Source organism: Myzus persicae, unplaced genomic scaffold (genome assembly GCF_001856785.1).
Source record: "Myzus persicae strain clone G006 unplaced genomic scaffold, MPER_G0061.0, whole genome shotgun sequence".
In the NCBI taxonomy this organism is placed as follows: Eukaryota; Metazoa; Arthropoda; class Insecta; order Hemiptera; family Aphididae; genus Myzus; species Myzus persicae.
This window is the reverse complement of record NW_019104143.1, coordinates 5,928-28,917: the sequence shown is the minus strand read 5'-3', so window position 1 is coordinate 28,917 and position 22,990 is coordinate 5,928. Positions and strand designations below refer to the sequence as shown.

The following is a 22,990-nucleotide window of genomic DNA, read 5'->3' as shown; positions in this document are numbered from 1 at the left end:
TTTCGAATCGGTGATTGAAAACTGTGGAATAAGTTGGTTTGTTCGGGTCAGTTGCTGTTGTCTTTGCGTATTTTAACATTAATTGTTTTTTTCGACTGGAACCCGTAATCCAAATTTGATCTGATCAGTGATTTGTAAATGTTTATCAGGCTTTTAGAGTCTGCTCCCCATTTCGTACTTGAAAGTACTGTAATAATGTTCAGTCTTTTTTTGGCTTTATCTTTTAATTTTTTTATGTGTGCGGTCCTTGTGAGTTTTTTGTCGAAGGTAAGACCTAATATTTTTAAGAAATTATTTTGTTGTCCATTTTTATAGTTGGTTTTTTTTAAAATTCTTTTGTGTGAAAATATTATGAACTGGGATTTCTCTGGTGAAAATTTGAACCCTGTATTTTTTTGCTCCAATCGTTTAACGAGTTGGTGTATTTCTGTAATTCTTTTCCTTAAGTGTCAATACATTTGTATCGAAAAAAATATTGCTGTCACCCGCATATATTGTAATTTTTCCAGGGGCTGGTATAAGTGTAGATCAGTCATTTATTGCGATTAGATTAGAAATAATTTTACACTTATGGAGGAACCTTGGACAACTCCATTTTTGAGGTTATATAAGGACGAATGTTGTCCATCGACAAATAAACTTGTATTTAAAACAATTGTTTATAATATGTACTCATATAAGAAAAATAAATACAATTTTTTTAGTTATACCAAGCAAAAAGCCTGAACAATCAGTTTTAAATTCGTATTTAATAATTAATCAGGGTAAGATTTTATTTTTAGACCATTTTATTTTAAATAAAGTGTATAGTATTTTTTGTTTAAGTGCTTTGTTTATTTTACTTATCAACAAGATCGATCGTAATACCTAGATCTTGGAGGAGAGTTAAATTAGAGACGTAAAAGGGAGCGTTAGTGATTTTTCTAAGGGTGATATTCTGAAAGACTTGAATTTTGTTTCTATTTGTTTTTTTGCCGATCTTCAGAGTTGTAACCCGTATGTCCATATTGGCTTTAGGAGAGTTTTATATACAAGTAGTTTTGTTTTTAAGCTAGTAAATTTATTTTTTGATAATATTGTTTTTAGCCATCTAGATCGAGCGTTAAGGATCAATCTTTTAGCTTTTATATGTTTGTTCCAAGTTAATTTTTGGTCAAGAATTAATCCTGCTTATTTTTTAAAACAATATTTGGTTTATCGAAACATATACAAATGTTTTTGTGAAACACAATTAGGTATAAGGGTAGGTATTAACCAATATGAGTTTTTATAAATTAATATTTCGCATTAAATTTCTTCTATTGTTTTCGTTTTTGAAAGGGGGGGGTCAGGTTTGTTAAAGATCGTTTAAGGGAAAGTGGCCCATTTTCTTCATGGTACACTCCATGCCAAAGTCCTATGATTGTTGTTGACAATGAGTTACGGAAGTTTTCAAAATTATTTATATTATGTATATGAAATATGAATAGGTGGTATATTTTGATTAATCTCGGTCAGTTGCTGGGCTTCGTATGGTTACTTCGAGCCTTTGAAGTAAGTCGGATAAGACAATTGTTGAGTTCCGGAGGACCCGACCTATCTTCTAGTTGGCATTTGGTTTGCTTTATTAGACGGCATAATATGTGACACAGGCAGAGATGACGGGTATAACCTTCCTCAACGGCAGCTAGTACATTATCGTACTGTTATTGACAATAAATAAATAATGCCGTCATGCCGATGTCAATGAACTATGTACAAACAAAGAGCAAAAAACACGAGAAACATAAATAATGTGAGATTTGGTATTCTTGATAGTATAATGATTTTCAAATTTATTATCATGTCTTATACATAAGACACTCATATACATACACTTATCATAAAAGAAAACTTTGGCAATTGCATAAGTTATTTAATAGGACAAGTAATGTAGAAGAGATCAGGTTCTCCAAATTTATTTTTTTTTTTTTTAGTAAAAAGGATTTTGAAAAATTGAGGACAATATTATTTTGAAGTAACAGTGATAACACCAGTTCAAATACACCTTTATGAAATTATAACTTAAGATTCTACAAACTTGCGTCATTGTATATCTGGAGAAATTTAATTGATTTTGATCTTTCTTTTATACCTAATAAGCTCCATATTATATTGGTTTATATAAAGTGATATTTGTTTATTTGTTATTATCTACATATTAGTTGTAACCCTATTAAAAAACATACACTTAAATATTAAAGTAAATATGTAATTTCTAATGTATTATAGTATAGATAATAGAACCAGTTTAATGATTAACCTACCTAAAACTTTTATGTTGTGGTATCTGGCAATTCTATTCAGTAATTTTAGTTTATTCATTATATTCAGGACATGTCTTCTACCAGGAGAAGTTGAAGAACTTGCCGTGTTCACTAAACGTCCCTTGCACTGGTAAAGTGTTTTGCATTATTATTTACTGTTTTATATGATTAATTTAGTAGAATTAAAATAAATTAATATTTTCAGAACTACGGTATATTGGAATTGATCCTGAAAATTGGGATAAGAGACTGCAATTCGTTGGTAAATATACTATGTTTATTATATAAAAATCTAAAATCACATTGTCTAATTAATATATTATATAATTAAGGTTATTTATTTTATATCAATATTAATTCAATATTTTACTTAACCTGTGATTATTAGGCACTAATTTAAAGCTTATGGAAATATTTAGTCTATCCAATTTAATAAGTGAGCTATTTAATAGTTAACTAAATAATACCAATGTAATGTAATTTTAAAGCAATAATAAAAAACATTTATAATAATAATTTAACTAACTTATGTTTTACATTATTATCAGCAACATTTGAAAGCAGAATAATTTCGAGTTAAACAGTATTAATATAACATTAATTCTCATTGATAAAATCTTATTGTACACATTTGCAAATAGGTAATTTCAAAAAAAAATTCTCAACAACCAATGAGGACTTCGTAGGGAGAAGAGATAATATCACAAATATTAACGCTTTAAGATTACACTATTAATTTAATAGTATTAAATATTAATATCAAATTATAAAATTGAAATCAAAAATATAAATTAACGTCAAAAATAATCTGTGGAGTGTACAATTTAATAAAAATATTTTTAAAAAAAATATACAAAATAATTTAAAGGATACCGAAATTGATCTTTCTACAGGTGCTTATAACAAAAATTTTAAACCCAATAGTATGTATCGACCATCGTAATTTAATCTATTTGATATTTTATTTCTTTAAATGGACAATAATTCCATTATAATGTGTTTATAGTTCTATTTGTACATTCCATTGCTTAAAATGCATGGAGCGAGCCTCTTTGTACTAGTTGGTAAAAATGTACATTGAAGAACGCAGACACTTAGCACTATATTAAAATTGTATGTATACTTATCTATAAAGTGCACATAATATTTTAAAAAATGATCGAGAAATTATATTAAAAATGTCTATAAAGTTAAATGAGATTCAAACATAATGTCATATTTGTGTATATTATGTATATACGCCTATCAATCAGGAGTGGAGTAGCCCATCTGGAAATCTGGAATTTTTCGGATGGGCCGGAACGCGACGACAATAAAAAATAAAAATTATTTTTAAATAACAGTGTAAGACGTATAATCAGTACTCAATTATTCAAAATTTTAAATAATATCTATTTAATGACCATTATTACAAAAAAAATATCTTGTTATAATCTTTGTAGTAGAATAAACATTAAAAAGAAAAGAAAGGGGGTAAGAAATATATGGAGAGGGTAGTTGGGTGCCAATATGTGGTAGAATATAATTAAGGTGACAAAATATAAAGGGGGAAAGATAGTAAATAAAAGGTGGGTAGATTTCACAATGTGGATGTGCTTATGTAATTCTTACTCTACTACTAAATAATGTTGTGACCTTACAGAATATCTATAAATACGTCTTGACCAGAGTAGTTATATAATTGACGTCACTTGCCTTACCTTGTCAGTAGCAAGATGATGTTCTTTGTTGTGGATATTCTTAAGAGCTTGTATGGTTGATCGTGGTTCGATCGCAATATTTTTGCAAACTCTAATTACTTACATATTAATCACTTCCACGACTGAACGTATTTGGTGCTAAACTGCTATGTACCCTGAGTCTCAGTAATTTATATTGATGTTAAATGAATACACCTCAGCTTCTGGATAACGGATTTTTGAAAAAAGGATAATACACTAATAAAATACTTTTATTCGGCTGTTAGCCCTTCTCGCTGATTTTAATGGAATATGATATACTAATGCATCCATGATATGAGTGCTTCAAGAGCGGACCGCGAATGTTCCTAATCGGAACAGCCGGACATAACTCCACACTAGTATATTGTGGATGTATTTTATATATCGGGATGATTGTATAAGGCGCAACTAGAGGCCAAACACCGAGGGTGCTAAAATTATGCAGAGGACACAGGCCCGTGGGGGCAAGCCCCCACACCCCCAAACACCTACCATACAACAATTTTATAATTATTATAACCAATCCAATCCGCACTACAAAACCATAAGCAAACTAATATTTAAGTATAAAAAGCGATAATATACCTTATAAATACATTAGTTATAATATATAATTTGTTCAAGTGATAAAAATAATAATAAAGTTTAAATGGAATAAATACATATTTATTACACATAATAATATTATTTTATACTAATAATAATTTTCTATTCTTAATAAAATACTTTTCTAGTATTTCTGAAGAACTAATTTTGTTAACAATGTCTCTTTCGATGTTTAAAATTGATAAATTTGTGAACCGCTGTTGTTCCATACTTGCTCTTAGCCAGTTTTTTAAACGACGCATTGACGAGAAGCTTCTCTCACACGTAGCAGAACTCACCGGAATTGTAAGAGCCACTTGTAACAATTTAAATACATTTGGAAATGTGGCCTTCTTACAAATATCTTTAATAGTATCTATATTATGATTATAACTAGAAGGTGGACAGTTCTTTAAAATAAGCATTTCCGCTATTAACGAATCCAAGTTGATACACATAACATCTTTAAATACAAATTTATTAATATATCATTATAATTACACACATAAATCACTTGAATTGTGATATAACACACTTTATAATCATTTATGAAGTATTGACTCTTTTCATAGTCCATTTCCACAAAATAATCAGTTGAACTAGCTTTTATAGCTTTTTTATTACTTTCTTCGGAAAATCTGAACTTTAAGTTATTTATATTAGTGTCAATTATAGGAAAGTAATAAAAGTAATAAACGAAATATTGTATTACAACCATACACGTGGGTTTAGAATAATTCTATTATCTAAACTTTAGATAATGACAACTATTATAGATAGCGTATTGCGTGTATACTAAATATTTCTAATAAACAAATACCAAATGCGCAGGCCGCAGAGCGGGGTAAAAACCGAACAATAACATTAGGCTGATCGAATTAACTACAAAGTGACAATACTCTATAAATAAACTACTGAGTTTATCAATTTATCACTTCTCTGTTACCTACCTAAAACCCTCATATCTTTAAATGGCATTAAAATTACGGCTGATTGAAGAATTTATTACCCATCTATGATTGCAACGATATAAATATATAATAATTATATTCTTAATTCTACAATAATTGTATATTTTGCATAGGTACCTAATATATGATATAACTATAATTATCAAAACCAATTTGTGTTTGTATTAATAAACGTCAAATACAAAAAAAAACATTCTTTCATGATTTTTAAATTGTTGGTGGTTTTGGTGTGGGGGTGCTAAATAAAAAGCTGGGGGTGCTTCAATAATCCAAATTATTTTCTAAATTACTCTTATAACTTATAAGTTATATACATTTAAGTACACTAATTTATAAGATTTGTATAAATATGTTTTATATGTGAATATTAAAATGAAAAATGTAATTGTTAATTTTATGAGTTATTTGATAGATCAAAGTAAACAATTTTTTTTCGAGTTTAAGTCTGTATGTTAGCCCTTAACACAATAAGTCAACGAGCTAATGGGTCGGAAAAATATGTTTTCCAGACCCGAAATGTAGTCTTACTCCACCCCTGCTATCAAATATCTAGTTAAGACAAATAATATAAAAAATGTATTTATTTTATACTTTAGAAGACAAAATCAATAATCTTACTCGAGAGAAACCATTCGGTAAACCATTTTGTGATTATTAATAAATGTGTTAACTGTTGTACTTCAAGAAATAGTAAATTCATTTAAATTTTTAAAAGGGCCGTTGGACCAATACCCAAGTAATTAAATTAAATATTTAATTTTAACCTTTAGGCAGCAATACTAATGATCGACATCAACTTCATATTGCTTCCAACATTCTGTGTAGAGTTCGTAATAAATCAACAATATTTTTGCTGGTGATACCGTAAAAAGTGTCTTAATAAATAATAAACTTATCCTTTAATTGTAAGGTTTTTTTTTTTAATAAAAATGTGTGTGTTTAATAGTTTTTTTTATTGAATGACCAGTTATCGTATTAATTTGTCGTATGGTTAACTTATCAAAGTATCTAATAAATGATCAAATCAACATTTTTAATATATAGGTACAAGTATACCTAATATTATAATATTTAGTGTGATTATTATTTTAGAAACCTACTACACTACTATTTGAAGGAAAAATTGTAATTTCCATATTTTGAGCTTTTTGCTTATTATATCATACTCTAGACGCATTATCTAGATTTTTAGGGCACTTATATTTTAGTTTTCGAGTGCACTGTGAAAAACTGTGAATTCAATTTTAAATCAATAAATTTATTCAACAACACATTTGTCTTATTGAAATAAATAGCTAAAACCTATAAATATTCTATTCTGTCGTTATTTTGATTTCCACTCTCCCCTAGAAGCAGTGTGATGTAGATCGTTTAAGACCTTATAATTTTTGTAATTTAACATATATGAGATTTAAACTGTCATCCTTGCTCAAACAGTTAATTTCATCTCTATTGTTCGGTCCAGAGACTTGTCTCTAATAGATAGATTGAGGTATGTTTTTCAAATTACCAGAACGTAGGTTTATCCATTGTATATGATCTAAGCCAGAGCTCACCAATTAATACTTTCCGTGGGCGGCCACATTAAGAATTCGGAAAATTCTCGAGGGCCATAAAAATGCAAAGTATGTTACATAATATTTATTATAATAGGCCGATTAATCTAATCAGTTTAATTACGCGCTAATGATTATTTGAAATATGGGAGTCCATTACGCCGCACCCTGTACAAAGATAAGAAATTATTTATTCTTTTCTCCTTATCTGCGAGCCGGTTACAATTCATCCACGGGCCGGATGTGGCCCGCGGGCCGCCATTTGGTGATCCCTGATCTAAACTGACCAGCGCCCAAAGAGTTTATAGCTGTTTCTGCAGTCTGTACATAAATCGGATGTTTTTCTCCCTCTACACGAACAGTTGTTATTCGGTTGCATCATCGAGTGGAATGGAGATGCAGGGTGGTGACTAGTTTTGCAGGCGGTTTTCTCGTAGGTCAGAGTATAGATTCCTCGTGAGACATAAATGCAAAATGAATTGGTATTTACGATTTATTAATTTCTACAATAAATTAATATAAGTATCTTACCATAACATTGTGTAGCTTATTATGATAGACTTTCACCTATCGTTTTATTTCTCTAGGCTAGACTGTGTATTTTTTTTATAGTGAGTTATACTGCTAACACTTAAAAATCATTGTACTATTTTTATTTTTATGTGCAGGGCTGACTGTGGATGAATTAGTAACAGAGGACCAAGGTACTAATTTTGTACATTTTATTAATATTTAAGAATTATTGTTTTTAAGTATTACAACATCTAGTAGGTGCAGTATAGAATATAAATTACTTTTATTAATCACTACCTATACCATAATATTGAGATAAAGTTAGGGTTGGATGGATGTGTTATAACTAGGGCTCGGATTTTATAGCAAAATAAATGCTTCTTTTTATATATTTAAGATAGAAATCTAATTTGTATACATAAATTCGTTTCACGTCATTCTGATTATTTGATTCAAAATAAATAAACGTATTTTTGCTTTTTTTTGTGTAAATGCTTTTTTGCTTTTTAATTACTTTTTTCAGTTATTCTATTCAAGGCTCTAGCTGTGGAATAATAATATGTTTGTTATGCTATAGTCATAAAAAAATGTTATTTATTTAATTAATAAGAACTGTGAAAACCCTCAATAATAATTTATGATATAAATATAAATATTGGAGATATTGCAACTGCAATTTCGGGTAAACTAAATCGTGTTCTTTTGAAAAACAAAGACTGGAAACAATTGCTGGACATTAACACTATCCTGTGTGGCGTTTCATCAAACGAAATTAAATATCATGGGTTTGATTTAAACGAAACCTCTTGCATGAAGTATGCACCGATCACTCCAGTAGATGTAGAGCGTTCGATGTATAAAAACATCCTGTCAGACAATAGAATCAGTTTCACTACTAAAAATCTTGCCAAATACACGGTAGTAAATTCCTATTAAAAATTTTCATTTTAATTTTTTATTCAATTTTATAAAATTATAACTAATTCATGTTAATTTTTAATTATGCTTTTTTTGCTTTAAAAAAAATGAATATACTTCATTTTTGCTTTTTTAAAACAATTTTGTGGTTTTTTTGTTATTTATTGTACTTTAAAATCCGAGCCCCGGTTATAAGTATAACTAATAATTAATTAATGCACCTCTGTTTTCATCAACATTGGGCATTGAAGGCACTACAGTCTGTGCTACGAAAACTAGAGGCTGGTTGTCGCTGCAGTACCCGGAACCTCATCCGCCGAGTAGATTGTGGTTCTCTTCTATGCGACTACCAAGGAACTTAATAATTAGAGACTAAATATTAATCGGAACACTATCAGTTATACTTTAACAGTGTTAGCAATTTAGTCTTTCCAGAACATTTTAAATTTTTGTTATTCGAAGTATTATCGAAGAATATGTTTATAAGATGATATGCAGTCACAGGACAATATAGAAGCGACACTTGATCAGATGATAGGGCCACTTATCCTTAAGTTATAAAGTATTAGACTCTAAAAGTTGAAATCGTGTCCATATGTTTGGTATTTTCAGTTTCTGTATTGTAGATATATATTGTTATTTTATGTTTTTAAAATTATTTATAATATTGATATGAAATATTGAATTGATACCACGCATCCCGTTCAGGACACAGTCACGTGATTTCGCCAACACATGCAATTCCTATACTCTGATACACATTTGAAAAAGCATGGACAATTGTTTGATAACCAATACATCAAATAGTCCGCTTGAAACGAGGCGGTCAGCCGCCAGTGTTCGTGACGCAGACCCTAACCAAGGTGTATTGCTTACATAGACAACCTATAAAGAAATATACTAATAACAGATGCAGAGGTCCAGCAAGGGCAAATATTGTTAGTTATTTTTTCGCGATTTTAACTGGCACTCAGTTATATAGGTCCCATTACATTACACAGGTATTTATTATTGATAATTGGCTATCTCTTTCTAACAATGTTGGCCTTTGGCAACCTATCTCTCTCCCCCCCCCCCCCATTTAAAATAGCTATGTATGACACTGATAATTTGTTTGAATACCCTGGATCTTAAATTATGGTTAGTATATATAATATTGTCGGTTTCGCGTCAAAAACCTTAAAGTAATTTATATCAAAGTGTACAAAAGATGCAGAAAACTGCGGCAGGCTAAAATATTTTTACTTTTATTTAAGTTTGTTGATCGAGGTTTTATATTTTGTATTTTATTATATGAAATAACTGCCAAATATTAGTTATCATGATATCAAAATGTGAAAAAAAATGAAGTGTATTCATTTAAAAAAAAAAGAACATTTTTCCACTTACGAGATTTTTAAACAAAGCCGACAATACATATTTTTTTTTTTTTTTGAATAAACCATTTATTACATTTTATAATCACAATCATACAATTACAATGGTTTATCTACTTCCTGTAAGCAAAGCTTGTGTTGGAAGTAGAGAGTTATGAATTATGAATTTATTGTTGTAATGATAATTAATATTATTTATCTATATAATATACTAATGAAAACAGATTTAAAAAAGTACAAATAAAGAGAAAAAAAAAAATAAGAAAAGAAAAATATTAAATATAAGTACAGCATTTTTAAAAAAACTTAATACACAGATCATATATACTATGTACATAGAGTATCTAAAATAATATACAAAGTTTACAAGTATTTTAAAGCTCATGTAACAAAGTTTCACTTATATATCTATTTACATTAAATTTAGTATTTGTTCTTAAGTATTTTTTTACATTAAAGTTTAAGGTGTTGAATAGTTTTGGTCCCAGATAGTCGATGAATTTTTGGCCTATATTTTTTTTTGGATAATGAATCTTAATATCATAAGCTATGGTTTCACGCTTATTTCTTATATCATTCGGCGGAGAATATTTTTTTAGAGTATGACATATAGCAAATTTTTTGTACAAGAGAGTTAACGGTAAAACATTAAGTTCTACATAATTGTTCTTAGTGGATCCGGATTTATTTTTTTTGTTAAGACATGTACGAACTGCATTATTTTGTTGTGTATATAGTGGATTAAGTATACTATCTGTAGTACCACCCCATACAATTATATAGGTTGATACATTATACAATCAAGTAATGAATCCTTATAAATAGTATTCAAAATGTTTGTATTTGAATAGAAAGTATAAATACTAATTTTAACATCAACATTATATGAATTGTATTTAAGCTTAATAATTTATGTACTCGTATTAATAATAACACATTGAAAACATTATGTGTGATAATTTTGTTAATTATCTAACTCTTAAATTGTTGACATTAATTATTATTGGAAATGGATGGTTAAAAGTCTAATTACAGTTAGATTGGTACTGTAAATGGTTAAAGCCCATTGTCTATTTTGGGCTCGAATTTGGTGCACTTTTAAACGCTTGGTAGCGGTCTGTTATATTATCTTTTTCCGTGGTTTTAACTATAAATTAAAATAAAAACACACACATATTTCAATAAAGTATTACTTTATCAACAGTTACACCAGTAGAAGACCAAAATTCAAGTAATAAAATTTGGAAATTTATTTATGCCTACTCTAAAAGCAATAAACATAATAAACCGATTTCTACAGTCGAAAATAAAAGAATAGAAGTTTGAAAATTGAGTGGGTTTATTAATAAATAAAAAAATTCTACCATAATAATAGATGTGTTAAAATATTTAAGACAATTAACGAAGGTCGTAGAATCCAATGACTACATGCGTAGACGATGTCAGGTTGCTACAACATAATTTAACTTATAATTATGAATTTATGACTTATAAGCAGCTAAGTAACGGTATTCCAATAACACGATGTTCTGTGTAATGACTAATCCGTGAAGAACTCAAGAACGTGTACCTAATATTTATGAAAAAATATATAATCAAATTGTACCTTTGATAAGAAAAAAATTATATTTCATGCATCATACTATAATACAGTATTGTTCATCTGCTTGATTATTTCATGTTAGTTACTGATTGCAATATGATAACAAAACATAAACACGGTGAAAGGCTAAATATTTTCAACTCTTTAGTAACTCACAGTAACGTGGATTATCGTGGTACAAATTAAACGATTTTATGAATTACTCATTGAATTATACCGTTAGATTTTTCACGGTCTTCGTGGATTACAGATTATTCGAGTTAGTAGAATATGGCTTTTATGCCCCAACTGAACCGGTACAAGAGATGATGGCAAAGAAGCTTTCTATGAAGAACTAAAAAGTACCTATGTGTGATAGAAAACCCACCAATTGTGTTAAAATAGTTGTTTGAAGTATTCTTATTAGTACATTAAAAAAATAATCCTTGATAAATAAATATTCATATTATATTATTTATAAAAGAAATATTTAGGGTAAACCCAAAGAACCTATTTTTGGACGTATTATTATGTTTAAAAACAGTGTATATTGATTCAGGGGGGGGGGGGACGTCCAGTTGAGCAAAAATCCACGAGTGGGAAAGACACGGGGGGCGGGGCACGTATAACGGTGCCGGTGATCATTTTGTAAGATGCGGTGGAATGTCTCAGCTGATATCACGAACTAAGATATACAGGACTGGAAACGACATGATCGATTGGGCGCGGAGGATGGGTTCGCAATAGTCGAGCTAATCGTACACATCGATCTCGAGCGCCATCTATATTACAAAAAAATGTTACCAAATCAACAATTTCATTTTTGATTTAATACTAAAATTAATGTTCAATATTTAAATAAATATCTATTTATATCTATTTTATTTTATTACTATTTTTTCATACGGTATTTTAAAAGTGTATGTACTTATGTAACTTTAATATATTATACATTGTAATTCAAAATGCGTGTAAGTACCAAATGACTAAAAATTAGCTTGGAATACTGCGGTAAATAAGGTAAATAATCAAAAAACACCTTTAAAACATGTTTGCTCAGAACATTTCACTAGTCAAGATTTTATAACATCATACTCTGTACCAAGTGATATCTACAATAATGTGAGTATTGTAGATGGCAAATCAATTTTAAATAGATTAATAGTTAATAAAAATGTTGCAAAAGAGAATGGCAAAAAGAAAAAATGCTCAAAACTTACAGTTTCATAAATAACTAAATATTTAAATAATTGCTTATAATTTACTATCAAATATTGAAAATGTATACTATCATTAAAATTAAAATGTGTAATATATTGACTGGTAGAGTGCGCCAAGAATCGATGTGTATCTTGAGTAAATTGGGTTCCCTGTGATATTTGGTCGTTTCCAGTCCGGTATATCTTAGTTCGTGATATTTATATAGTTGGCATAAATGATTACTTAACAGTTAGCACGTGGTTATGTGTAATACATTTAATTATGAAATGCTTTGTGTATATGAACTATATCTTTGTATATTATAAAATTTTCAGAATGGAAATATAACAGTGTAAATTACTAATGCGTTTTTCAGAGCCACCGGAATTTTACAACTTATCCAAAGATGGAATAGAAATCCTAGATATATGTAAGTCATATTTGCTTGACAATCCTAAATCATGAATTTATAAATTAATTATTTCATTTATAAATCAAACGGTACCTATTGGCCATTGATTTCACATACTGCACTCGATAACAGAATACCTAATTACATTTAAATTAATATGATTATTGTAATAATTTCCAGTAAATGATCGTAAGTAATTTTTACTCACATAGTGTTTGTATCTAATAATTAATGATTTCCATAATCATATTTAAATTGATACCCAATGTTAAAAACATTATTATCATAATTATGATGCAATTGAAAACTTATTAATACACATTTATATGTGTTTCCTTACTTATTTTTAGACTTGCCTCGAAATGAAGAATCAGATGAGGATTATTTGAGGAGACATAAAGAAACAGGTATTTCTATATGATTTTAAGATGTCTGATATATAATACATATAGTTTCACTAAGAAACAATATAATATAACAGTATAATGTGAATCCTTAGAAAGTTATCACTTATCACTCAACCGTCTTATACAAACAAAATATTAAACTTTTCTGGCTAGATAAAACACAACTAACTACAATGAGTTATGCTTAATGTGACCACCTTGGTTCAGGTCATTTCGATTTTATGAACCGGTTGATTATATTCCAGCAAAAACACTTCGTCCAACTCCGTGTAAAAAATTGCTAAGTCAAAAAAAAAATAGTTACTTATAAAACTTAAGCATTATAAAGATGTGATATCATTGATAAATGCTAAGTAAATTAAATTTAAAGTACATTCATTCTATCTCAATAATTTATTTTCTTTGCGAGAATTTATTTTATTTACAAATTAATAATTAAGACCATTTTACAAAGCAAATTTAGTAACATTTGTAAAGGAAACTTGTTAAATAGTCCAGTTATAAACGAACATGTTTATTAGTCGAAATAAATTCTAGCACCCTTCTAGGTTCCTTGGCCTAACCTCTCTAGCTGACAGAAGGGTTGAAGCGAACAAACAATTTCATAGTAAGCTACTAAATGGTGATCGACTCCACGTCCCTCTTAAATTGAAAACCGTGGTTTGTTATTTGCAATTTGCTCATGTACTGCAATCACATACGTCTCTTTTATTTTTCTAATATGATCAATAAAGAAAATTATGAAATAGATGACATCATACCTGTAGTTGTAGACAACGATATTTTTCCAAATTTTTATAATCTTTTGCAAACTGCATTAACTATAGTACTATACCAATATCATCTGCCTCATGTGAACGTTCATTTTCTGTTACGAGGCGAATAAAGAATTGGACTAGAAATACCATGACAAATGATAGATTTACAAACTTGTCAATACTTCATATCGAAAGAGATTTATCACATGCAATAGAATCAGAAAATGTACTTAACATATTTTCAGAAAAACACAGACGCCTAGGCCTAGCTTATGTTTGATTTAATGATTAAATTTTAATTGTTTTATCTTTTTTTTATATTGCAAAATAAAATGCCAGGTTAAGAATAAGGCAAATATAAATTGTTTTTTTTTTTAGAAAATGTTCTTTTTCTTTTTAATTCTAGTAAAACGAGAGGAGTTTTTTGAATTGTATATTTTTCTAGTCCTATATAGCCCCCACATATAATTATGCCAAACTACGCCCATTTGTATGCCCAAAGCATCATTAGATTTGTGGGAAAATGTACTAGGTATGAAATTGAATGAAAATGTTCTCATTTGCCAAAGCATTTCAAGGAAGAGGATATTATTATTACATAAATATATGGTACTGAGTATATTTAGTAGAATATCTTTTGGAAGAATATGGTTTCTCGTATGTGTTAACTGCGGAGTTTAATTAGGACTAATAAATATATTGGTTGTATTATAGCTTGATTATTATAGTCAAATAATAAAATCTATATGACTTACATTATAATATTAAATTACTGCTAAACTTGTACAGTTTGAAAGCAGACTTCCATAAAATGTTTGGAAAATAATATATAATTGTGAAATTAAATTAGTAAAAATAATTACAAAATTTAAAATAGAAAATTTAAAGTTCAGGAGGTAGCGACACGGTAATTTACTTTTCTCTCACAGAGAGCGCTTGCTGTAATTTCCAGCACCATGAAGAACTCGATTTGGTACTCACCTTATCATATGCCGATGGGCAACGTGTATATCTTAAATCGTGGTTACAACTAAAAACGGTCGAGCACGTGTATCTTATTGCTTCAAAAATACTTAACTTTTTCGCTAATATATTCGGTATTATTCAACCAATTTTTTCAAAAATGACAAAGATGTAACATGCATACAATGCCCGATCTATTGATACAACAAGCGAACCAATCTGTCCATTCATTAAGTTTGTAGGCCTGGCTAAAGAAAATGGGCAAATTTACACACATTCAAAGGGCAAACTCTGGCTCGTGTAATGTACTACTACTGTAGAGTACTGCTACGGTCGCTATCCCTCCGCTTTTATTTTTTTACTTCTACTACCGTTGCGCTAGTGATCACATTAAGCGGAACTCACTGTATGTATACGTAATTAATTATATAATTATAAACCAATAATGTTACCTATAATTATTAATGTTTTTTTATATTTTTAAATAAACTATGAAATTATTTTGTATATTTTATGTGTAGTAACACATTATTGTAAGTACATGTTTACTAAATATGATAAATGCTTGCAATATTGAAATTTATGTTCTAATCTAAAACACACATGTATAGTACATTTTAACAAACATATATACGAAGCAGTGAAGAGTAAGTTAAAATTATTTTTCAACTACTTGAGGTTTATTTACAATCGTCTGTCGTCGCTATTACAACAATCAGCTTTCTGCTTTAATTATTGCACTTCATAAAATATTAACATCTGAAAACACAAATACACAATCTTATCTAATAATAGAGACAAGTATACCGGTAATATTATAACCTTGCTAATAAGACAAATTAAATCATTTTATTTCTTATTTTCTGTGAATTCTGCCAACATCCTTTTGATGAACTTTATTATAAATTCAGTGTCCAACTAAAACTATGAATGATAATAAAAATAGTAATGTGTTATATGTTTAAATTAATTTTTAGATAATCCAAGTAAGAATATTTTTACAAAGTAATTATAAATTAAAGAAACATCCTACTAAACGTATGATATCATCTTAAATACTCCAACTAGAATAGACTAAATTTAAATAATAAAACTAAATTTGGTAGTCGAAGAAGAGATTTCAGAAATAAAATCATAATAATAAAATGAAATCTTATTGTTCAATCAATTTTTAACTAACAGCATATAATTTATACCGGTATGGTAAATAATACCGAACCGATAATGTTTTTTAGAAGTTTTGCTCTATGTCTATAATATCAAACATAATAACACAAAATGGTTAATAAGGATAAGTTGAATGTCTTTTATTAAAAATACTGTAGTATATAATACTATTGTGGTTACACAAAAATACAAAATATGCAATGACATATTTACATAATTGTGGAATCTATATGGCACCAAGTATCTGCACTATGTGAGCAAACGCCTTTAAAAATGGGCTCTGTAAAATAATTTTTAGCTTATGAATAAAGTATTATTGATTTCGCTTTAATAGCTGGCATTGATTCGAGTATGACATAAAAACGAATTTGCCAAAAAACTTGTAAAATTCGTCAAAAATAAAGTATCGATTTGCAAATTCTATAAAATAATTTGCAACTATTTGCAATTAATTTGCAAGATATTGGCAAAGTTTTCGAAACGATCGGACAAGGTCGGAGGGCCAACTTCACACACATAGTGTACACAAATATGAATCATTGCATTTTCATCCAGATTTGGTAAAAATACCCTAAGTATGCAAAAATAATAAAATATGGCAAAATAAAACTTCGCATATTCAACCACGGCACCTTGAAATGGATTTTCTATGTTACCAAGCATTCTGCATTGAATACTACTTAGCAAAATTGATATGCAAATGCATGTACAAGCCCTACTTATCAGTATTGCAAGATTCTAATTTTGTCTCAAAAGCGTTTTCAACGCCTGAAATAGATTTCAATTGCCCTTTGATTAATTTTCTTTGAAACTGGCCGAGTGATATGCAATACAGTTATAAGTGACTTGTTGTAGGTACATGAATATACTTGTGTATTGAGATTTAAGATTATTGATTAAAGAAAGAGCTGCAGACTTTGCCACAATGTATATATCATTACATTAATATCGGTAGACGTTTTAGGAGGTGGTCTGGAAATTGGCACTTTTTTCGAGATTAGATATCATTCTTTTTTGCTAGTTTCTGCATAGTGAGCAGAAGTTGTCTTGGGTTGAATCATAATAATCTTATATTAATATAATGTAAGTAATGTGCAGTAGCCGACAACCAGCTTTTGCTATACATCACGGTGTCGATTCAATGTCACTTCATGTAATTAGAACATCCCTCCCTATGGCATTCATTTTAGGAAAATTGCAGTTTTTAAATTTTTCCCATTGCACTATAAGACCTACCGTTGTCTCAAATTGTACGTAACAATCTATCTACCACCATGCGTTTAGATAAATGATTATTTAGTATTAGAAAAATGGCCGGCGCACTGCCTAGCTAATGGCATAATAGAGTTAATAGTGGTAATAGTGTCTGGTCTAACACGAAATATCTGCTCAATATTGTCTTACGCACCTATACAATTATTTATCATTGAATTCTAATTTAACACACGGTGAGGTACGATAAAAGCTTCTATACAGATATAAGCTTCCTCGGTTTTTTTTTGTTATTTATAAAGGTCTCTCCTATTTCAATGCAGGTTACTTTTTTAATTTTTTCAGTTTATTTTATAAATTATAATATACATAATATATAAACCAGATTATAGTAACTTATAACCTTTTGTGTATTTACTATTTCAATTTAATTATTTTTAGTCAAAGATATGCACAAAAAACGTTTGAAACTGTTAAAATTACGTATGCTATTTTATATTTATTATTTGTATATATTATAGATATTATAGAACTGTAATACCTACCATGTATCTCTACCAAATTTCAAACATCTTTTACATACGTTGTATGTCTATTAAACTATATAATGTATAATATTCAACATAGAGGAAGAGGAGGTTCAAAAACTCAAAATCTATCAAATATCAATAAAACTTGGAAAACATTATTTTATTTTATTTATTCCTCTTATCATTTTTCCTTTTAATTTACATCTATCTGTAACTTTGATATGTACAAAATCAATTTTCAAACAAATTTTGAATAACTGCTTCATTAAAATATCAAATCGATTAAATTTAAAACGATGGGAAAGTGTCGGTACTTTTTTACTACAGTATAAATATCACAAGTAAAAATTGAATTAGTTTAATAATATATATTTCAAACTCAGAACTTTAAATAGATACCTACTTAATAGGTACTTACTTTATGTCTTTATATATTATATACCTGTTAATGTTCACAGCCTTTTTATTAAGAAATGAACCCTACAATTTTTACGTATTGAGAATGAAGCATATGGGTAAGCTGTTCGATTTACGAATTCATTCATTTTAATCCTGTATACCTACTTAATATTATAATAATTACATTAGTATATTTCTAAAAAATCTCAGTTTTGTATTTAAAATATAATTTTTATAATTTTTATCATAATTTTAAGTATTAGGTATCATCTACAATTTTATATTATAATTTTCAATGATTACAATTTTTTACATGGAATATAACATAATTTACTTCTTGCGTATTGTAAAATATGAATACTTAATAATGTGACCTTAGATCATATACTATTGGTCATGGATGTAACCTCGTTATGTCTGTGCGTTTGAATTGATGCCAAAATGACTGATAAACTAGAGCATACTTGGATGACTGATAACCCAATCACAATAATCAAAATGAATTACACGAATGCACACAAATAGTCGGGATTCTATAGGTTCGTTCGTAAATCGTGTATTCATTATTTCATGAAGAATTAGCTAAATAGCTACATCCATAGTGCATGATCTAAGAGGGCGTGACAATAAAATCATTAATTTGTACCCTTCAGTTATTATAGTGTTATTACACATGTATGTTGACTGTTAATTATAGTTATCTAGATTTTAGCCCTCTAGATGTTCATAATTATCTTTTTAAGTGCAATTTTACATGGTAAATACTTTCATTAATATTTTGAATATTAACAACTGTAAATTAACGAATGTTCAGCCTCGCATTTACAATCTCAGAATGTTGTAGAACCCACCTACCTACATAATATAGTGGTGTCAATTATATTCTACAGGAATGAGACAGTAACAATAGTTTTATTATTGCGCTAGGTCACTCTGTTGGCTCTTGAAACAGAAACAGTCAAAAACTCTTTATTTAAATTTGATACATTAATACAAGACAGATTCAATTATTTTTACTTGACATTTTATATCAATTTATATTATATATGTGTCTACTGTCCATTAAAAAAAAATAGATAAAAATCGTTTTGTCATGATAATAATTTTGATTGCTTCAACACAAACATATTATCAACACAGATAATACATTGATTAATTATTTTATAATTTTTCTCTTTAGGTATAATACCGTTTCATTTAGACTTTTTAAAAGCTAAATATGATGTATTTAAAAGTAAGATAGTTTTAAGTTATTTTACCATATGTTTTTGGTCATCATGAAAAAAGATAGATTTATACAATCAATATTTTACTTATTTATAAACTGCCCGTAAAATCGTAAATATTATATGATTTTGAATAATATAATGCTTGGTTAAACAACATGTATTCATGATTATTCAACATCATATTCCTATCGTCACAACACATTTTATACTCATTTCATATGTTTTTTGGATAAGTATGAAGCTTATTAATATATAGTTCCACCAACACATTATTTTTTTCACAAGAAATACAAATAAAAATGAATTCATTATATTTTGAAATCTTAAATTGTTTGTGAAGATAAATAATAATGTATTAAACTTTTTAGCCTATTAGTCGTCTTATAAATTATAGTTTTTAAAAATATTCAAGTACAGACACAGATACTCATTTTGAAAATTATTTAAAATACGTATTTGAATACTCAATAAAAAAAAGTTTTTGAGTATATTTACTTTCAAATTTTTCATAAATATTTTCTTCAGGTTATTAACCAAAAATGTCCCTATTTGTGACCAAATAAACCACAAAATACTGAAACAACTATCTAACACAGTAACAAATATCTACAATACCATCCTTCGTACGGAATACGTACCTGAACAATGGAAACGAGCCCAGGTTGATCATGCTACTTAGACCAGGGAAACAAACTGAACTAGTAGCATGAGAAAGCTTTCAATTTTGTTTGACACAAATAATAAATTACTTGTTTAGCTACATAGACAGCCGTGAAGTTCAGATGCTATTATCAGATTGCATGTATTTTCCCAACATTTGTATTCGTTTTTCTTTAAGTGCAAGGTATTTGGATGTATTTGATAATAATAGTATAAATTGTACTTTCCAGTGTATACGGTTAGTTGTATACTAGCGTATACATTTTCAGTAGGGATCAAAGTTAATTTATTAAAAAAAGTAAAATAACCAATATAAAACTAATCTACGTATCCCGAATTGGAAGGTTAGTGTTTCCATTAAACCCGAGGGCGTTTTGTTAATTTGCTTCCCCAATTCAACGTTTCCAAAATATTGCTGTCCGTATTATTGTCACAGCATCAGTACGTCAAAACGACATTATCCAGTGAGATTTGATGATAACCTCCGTCCAGGATGAGATTTCTAAGTTTAATTTTTTGCAAAAAAGTTGTTTTCATTTTTTGAGCTCAAACACGGGGTAAGGCTAAATGAACACACTAATTCAGTAGCAATTAAACTACTTGATAACTCTCAAAACATAAGGCGTCTCTAAAGCCGTATACCATATGACTTAATATAAAATATTAGACTCTGACGAAGGCCTTTCCACTGTTATTTATAACTTGAACATGTTTGTATTTACTTATTTAATATTTAAAAACACCTTTGAAATTAGTTGTTAAAGATCATTGATCGTCATAATAATAAAGACTTCAAGTGTTTAAAAAATGTATATATGTGTGTTTAAATTCTTTTACTATACATTCATATTTGAAGCCATTTGAATGGAATAGCATTGTTTTATTAATGTACCTATTATATTTTCAGCGTGGTCACAAAAAAATATATTTGAAGAATTGGGAATTGATAAAGTTGATGTAATCGCGCGATGATTAAGAATAATTGGAGCACATCAATGGCATAGGATTTAGACACGCTGCACTGGAATTTCACATATTTCACAAAAACATTACGATTGATTTACCAACATTATTTTAAATATTCCATCGGAGTCATATAATTCATTTTAGATTTGTTTTGATTTATATAATATTAGTATTATCTATTCATATTTAAAAGTATATTTAATCATATTACTATACAAGATTATAATTCTTAGATTGCTAAAAATATGATATTATTATAATATATTGATATTGACTATTAAACTACTGATTTTTTTTTAATATACCTATCCGTTACCTAATATTTTTAGAATAATATATTATGAATTTATGATATGTTATTTTTTTAGAATTTAGTTCTAATATAATTTCTCATTCGTGAATCATTTTCATCAGAGTTTTCCAGTGTTCAGAACGTTCACTTAAAACAAAAGTTCATCCAGGCTCATGTTAGTGTTTTTTTATTCAAATAAACGCGTTCACGTTCATTGAACACATGTATATGCATTCACTGGGTCGTTCATTTAATTTTTTAAATTTTTTTCTATAGGAATTATAGTAACAAAATATTTATTTATAATATAATTCATCAATAATTTATTATAAACATTATAAATATCTATTAAATGGTAAGTAAATTAAGTGTCTTAAAAACCATTCAAATTCATTAAAATATAAACGTCGTCACGTTCACGTTTAATTTGAAAAAACCAGTAACATTTATGTATCGTTCACTAAATATGAACGTGCTTTCATGAACGACGTTCTTTTCAAACTCTGGGTCTGGAGTTTTTTCTGTACTTCATCACTACCTGTATTTTGTTGAAGACATTTTTTGTCCCAACATCAGTGTAGGTATCTACCACGTCGTTATTTTCTTTTGCCCTGAAATATGGATTACCGATTTGAATTATAACACTAGGGAACGGATTTTATTGTGAATGCATATTTCCATTGGGATGAGATATTTTTATTCAGATAAAAAATGTACGATTTTGATCATTCTAATTGAAATGACTCCCAATTTAGTTATACACATTTTTACACATTTAGGTATAAATACCTATTTTTACATATTTGACAAATAATTTAGTACAGTTATTAATTTTTTTCCTAGATTTTCGATGACGACAAACATTATCTGCTTTATCTTAAACATTCACATATCGATATGCCACTATTAAATACGCTGTTGATAAGTTAAATAGGTAATGAAAGACTACAATACAGGGGCGTCATTTGGGGGGGCAGACTATGGCAAATGCCCCACTCTAAAATTTTTTAAAAAGTCGGCAATTCTTTGTCCGATGATCAAATGCTAAAATCGGTTAATACTAAATTTGTATTTACTATTTTATACTCAGAAATCAGATATTATTCTAATATTCTCTTTTTTTTTTATTAGTTTTATTACACAATCTGTAAATATATAATTTTTACAATAAGCGTAAGTGTTGTAATAGATTAATAAAAGTGACTGAAGACTTGAGCGAAGAATCCATCCAATATTCTCTTTTAAATACACATTGTTGTACATATACATAATAAAATTATAAAAATCA

General features: G+C 28.3%; 1 protein-coding gene across 13 annotated transcripts in view; it reads left to right on the top strand.

Moving 5' to 3' along the window:
* LOC111039184 overlaps positions 1-21,692 on the top strand; it is a 28,747-nt gene extending 7,055 nt beyond the window's left edge. For 2 of the 13 annotated variants that reach the window (XM_022322541.1, XM_022322534.1), the window contains 19 exons: positions 705-764; positions 2,353-2,415; positions 2,491-2,547; positions 2,674-2,721; positions 3,179-3,208; positions 6,159-6,197; positions 6,278-6,298; positions 7,787-7,822; positions 11,130-11,156; positions 13,084-13,137; positions 13,300-13,308; positions 13,470-13,526; positions 15,769-15,780; positions 15,859-15,894; positions 16,225-16,233; positions 18,068-18,109; positions 18,615-18,671; positions 19,736-19,789; positions 21,352-21,692. In XM_022322541.1, coding sequence (XP_022178233.1) covers positions 705-764; positions 2,353-2,415; positions 2,491-2,547; positions 2,674-2,721; positions 3,179-3,208; positions 6,159-6,197; positions 6,278-6,298; positions 7,787-7,822; positions 11,130-11,156; positions 13,084-13,137; positions 13,300-13,308; positions 13,470-13,526; positions 15,769-15,780; positions 15,859-15,894; positions 16,225-16,233; positions 18,068-18,109; positions 18,615-18,671; positions 19,736-19,789; positions 21,352-21,416 — 776 coding nt within the window. In that variant the 3' untranslated portion in view covers positions 21,417-21,692. The remainder of the gene's footprint in view (positions 1-704; positions 765-2,352; positions 2,416-2,490; positions 2,548-2,673; positions 2,722-3,178; positions 3,209-6,158; positions 6,198-6,277; positions 6,299-7,786; positions 7,823-11,129; positions 11,157-13,083; positions 13,138-13,299; positions 13,309-13,469; positions 13,527-15,768; positions 15,781-15,858; positions 15,895-16,224; positions 16,234-18,067; positions 18,110-18,614; positions 18,672-19,735; positions 19,790-21,351) is intronic. The other 11 variants (XM_022322544.1, XM_022322540.1, XM_022322535.1 and 8 more) reach the window with 10 other exon arrangements.
* The last annotated feature ends 1,298 nt before the right edge of the window (positions 21,693-22,990 follow it).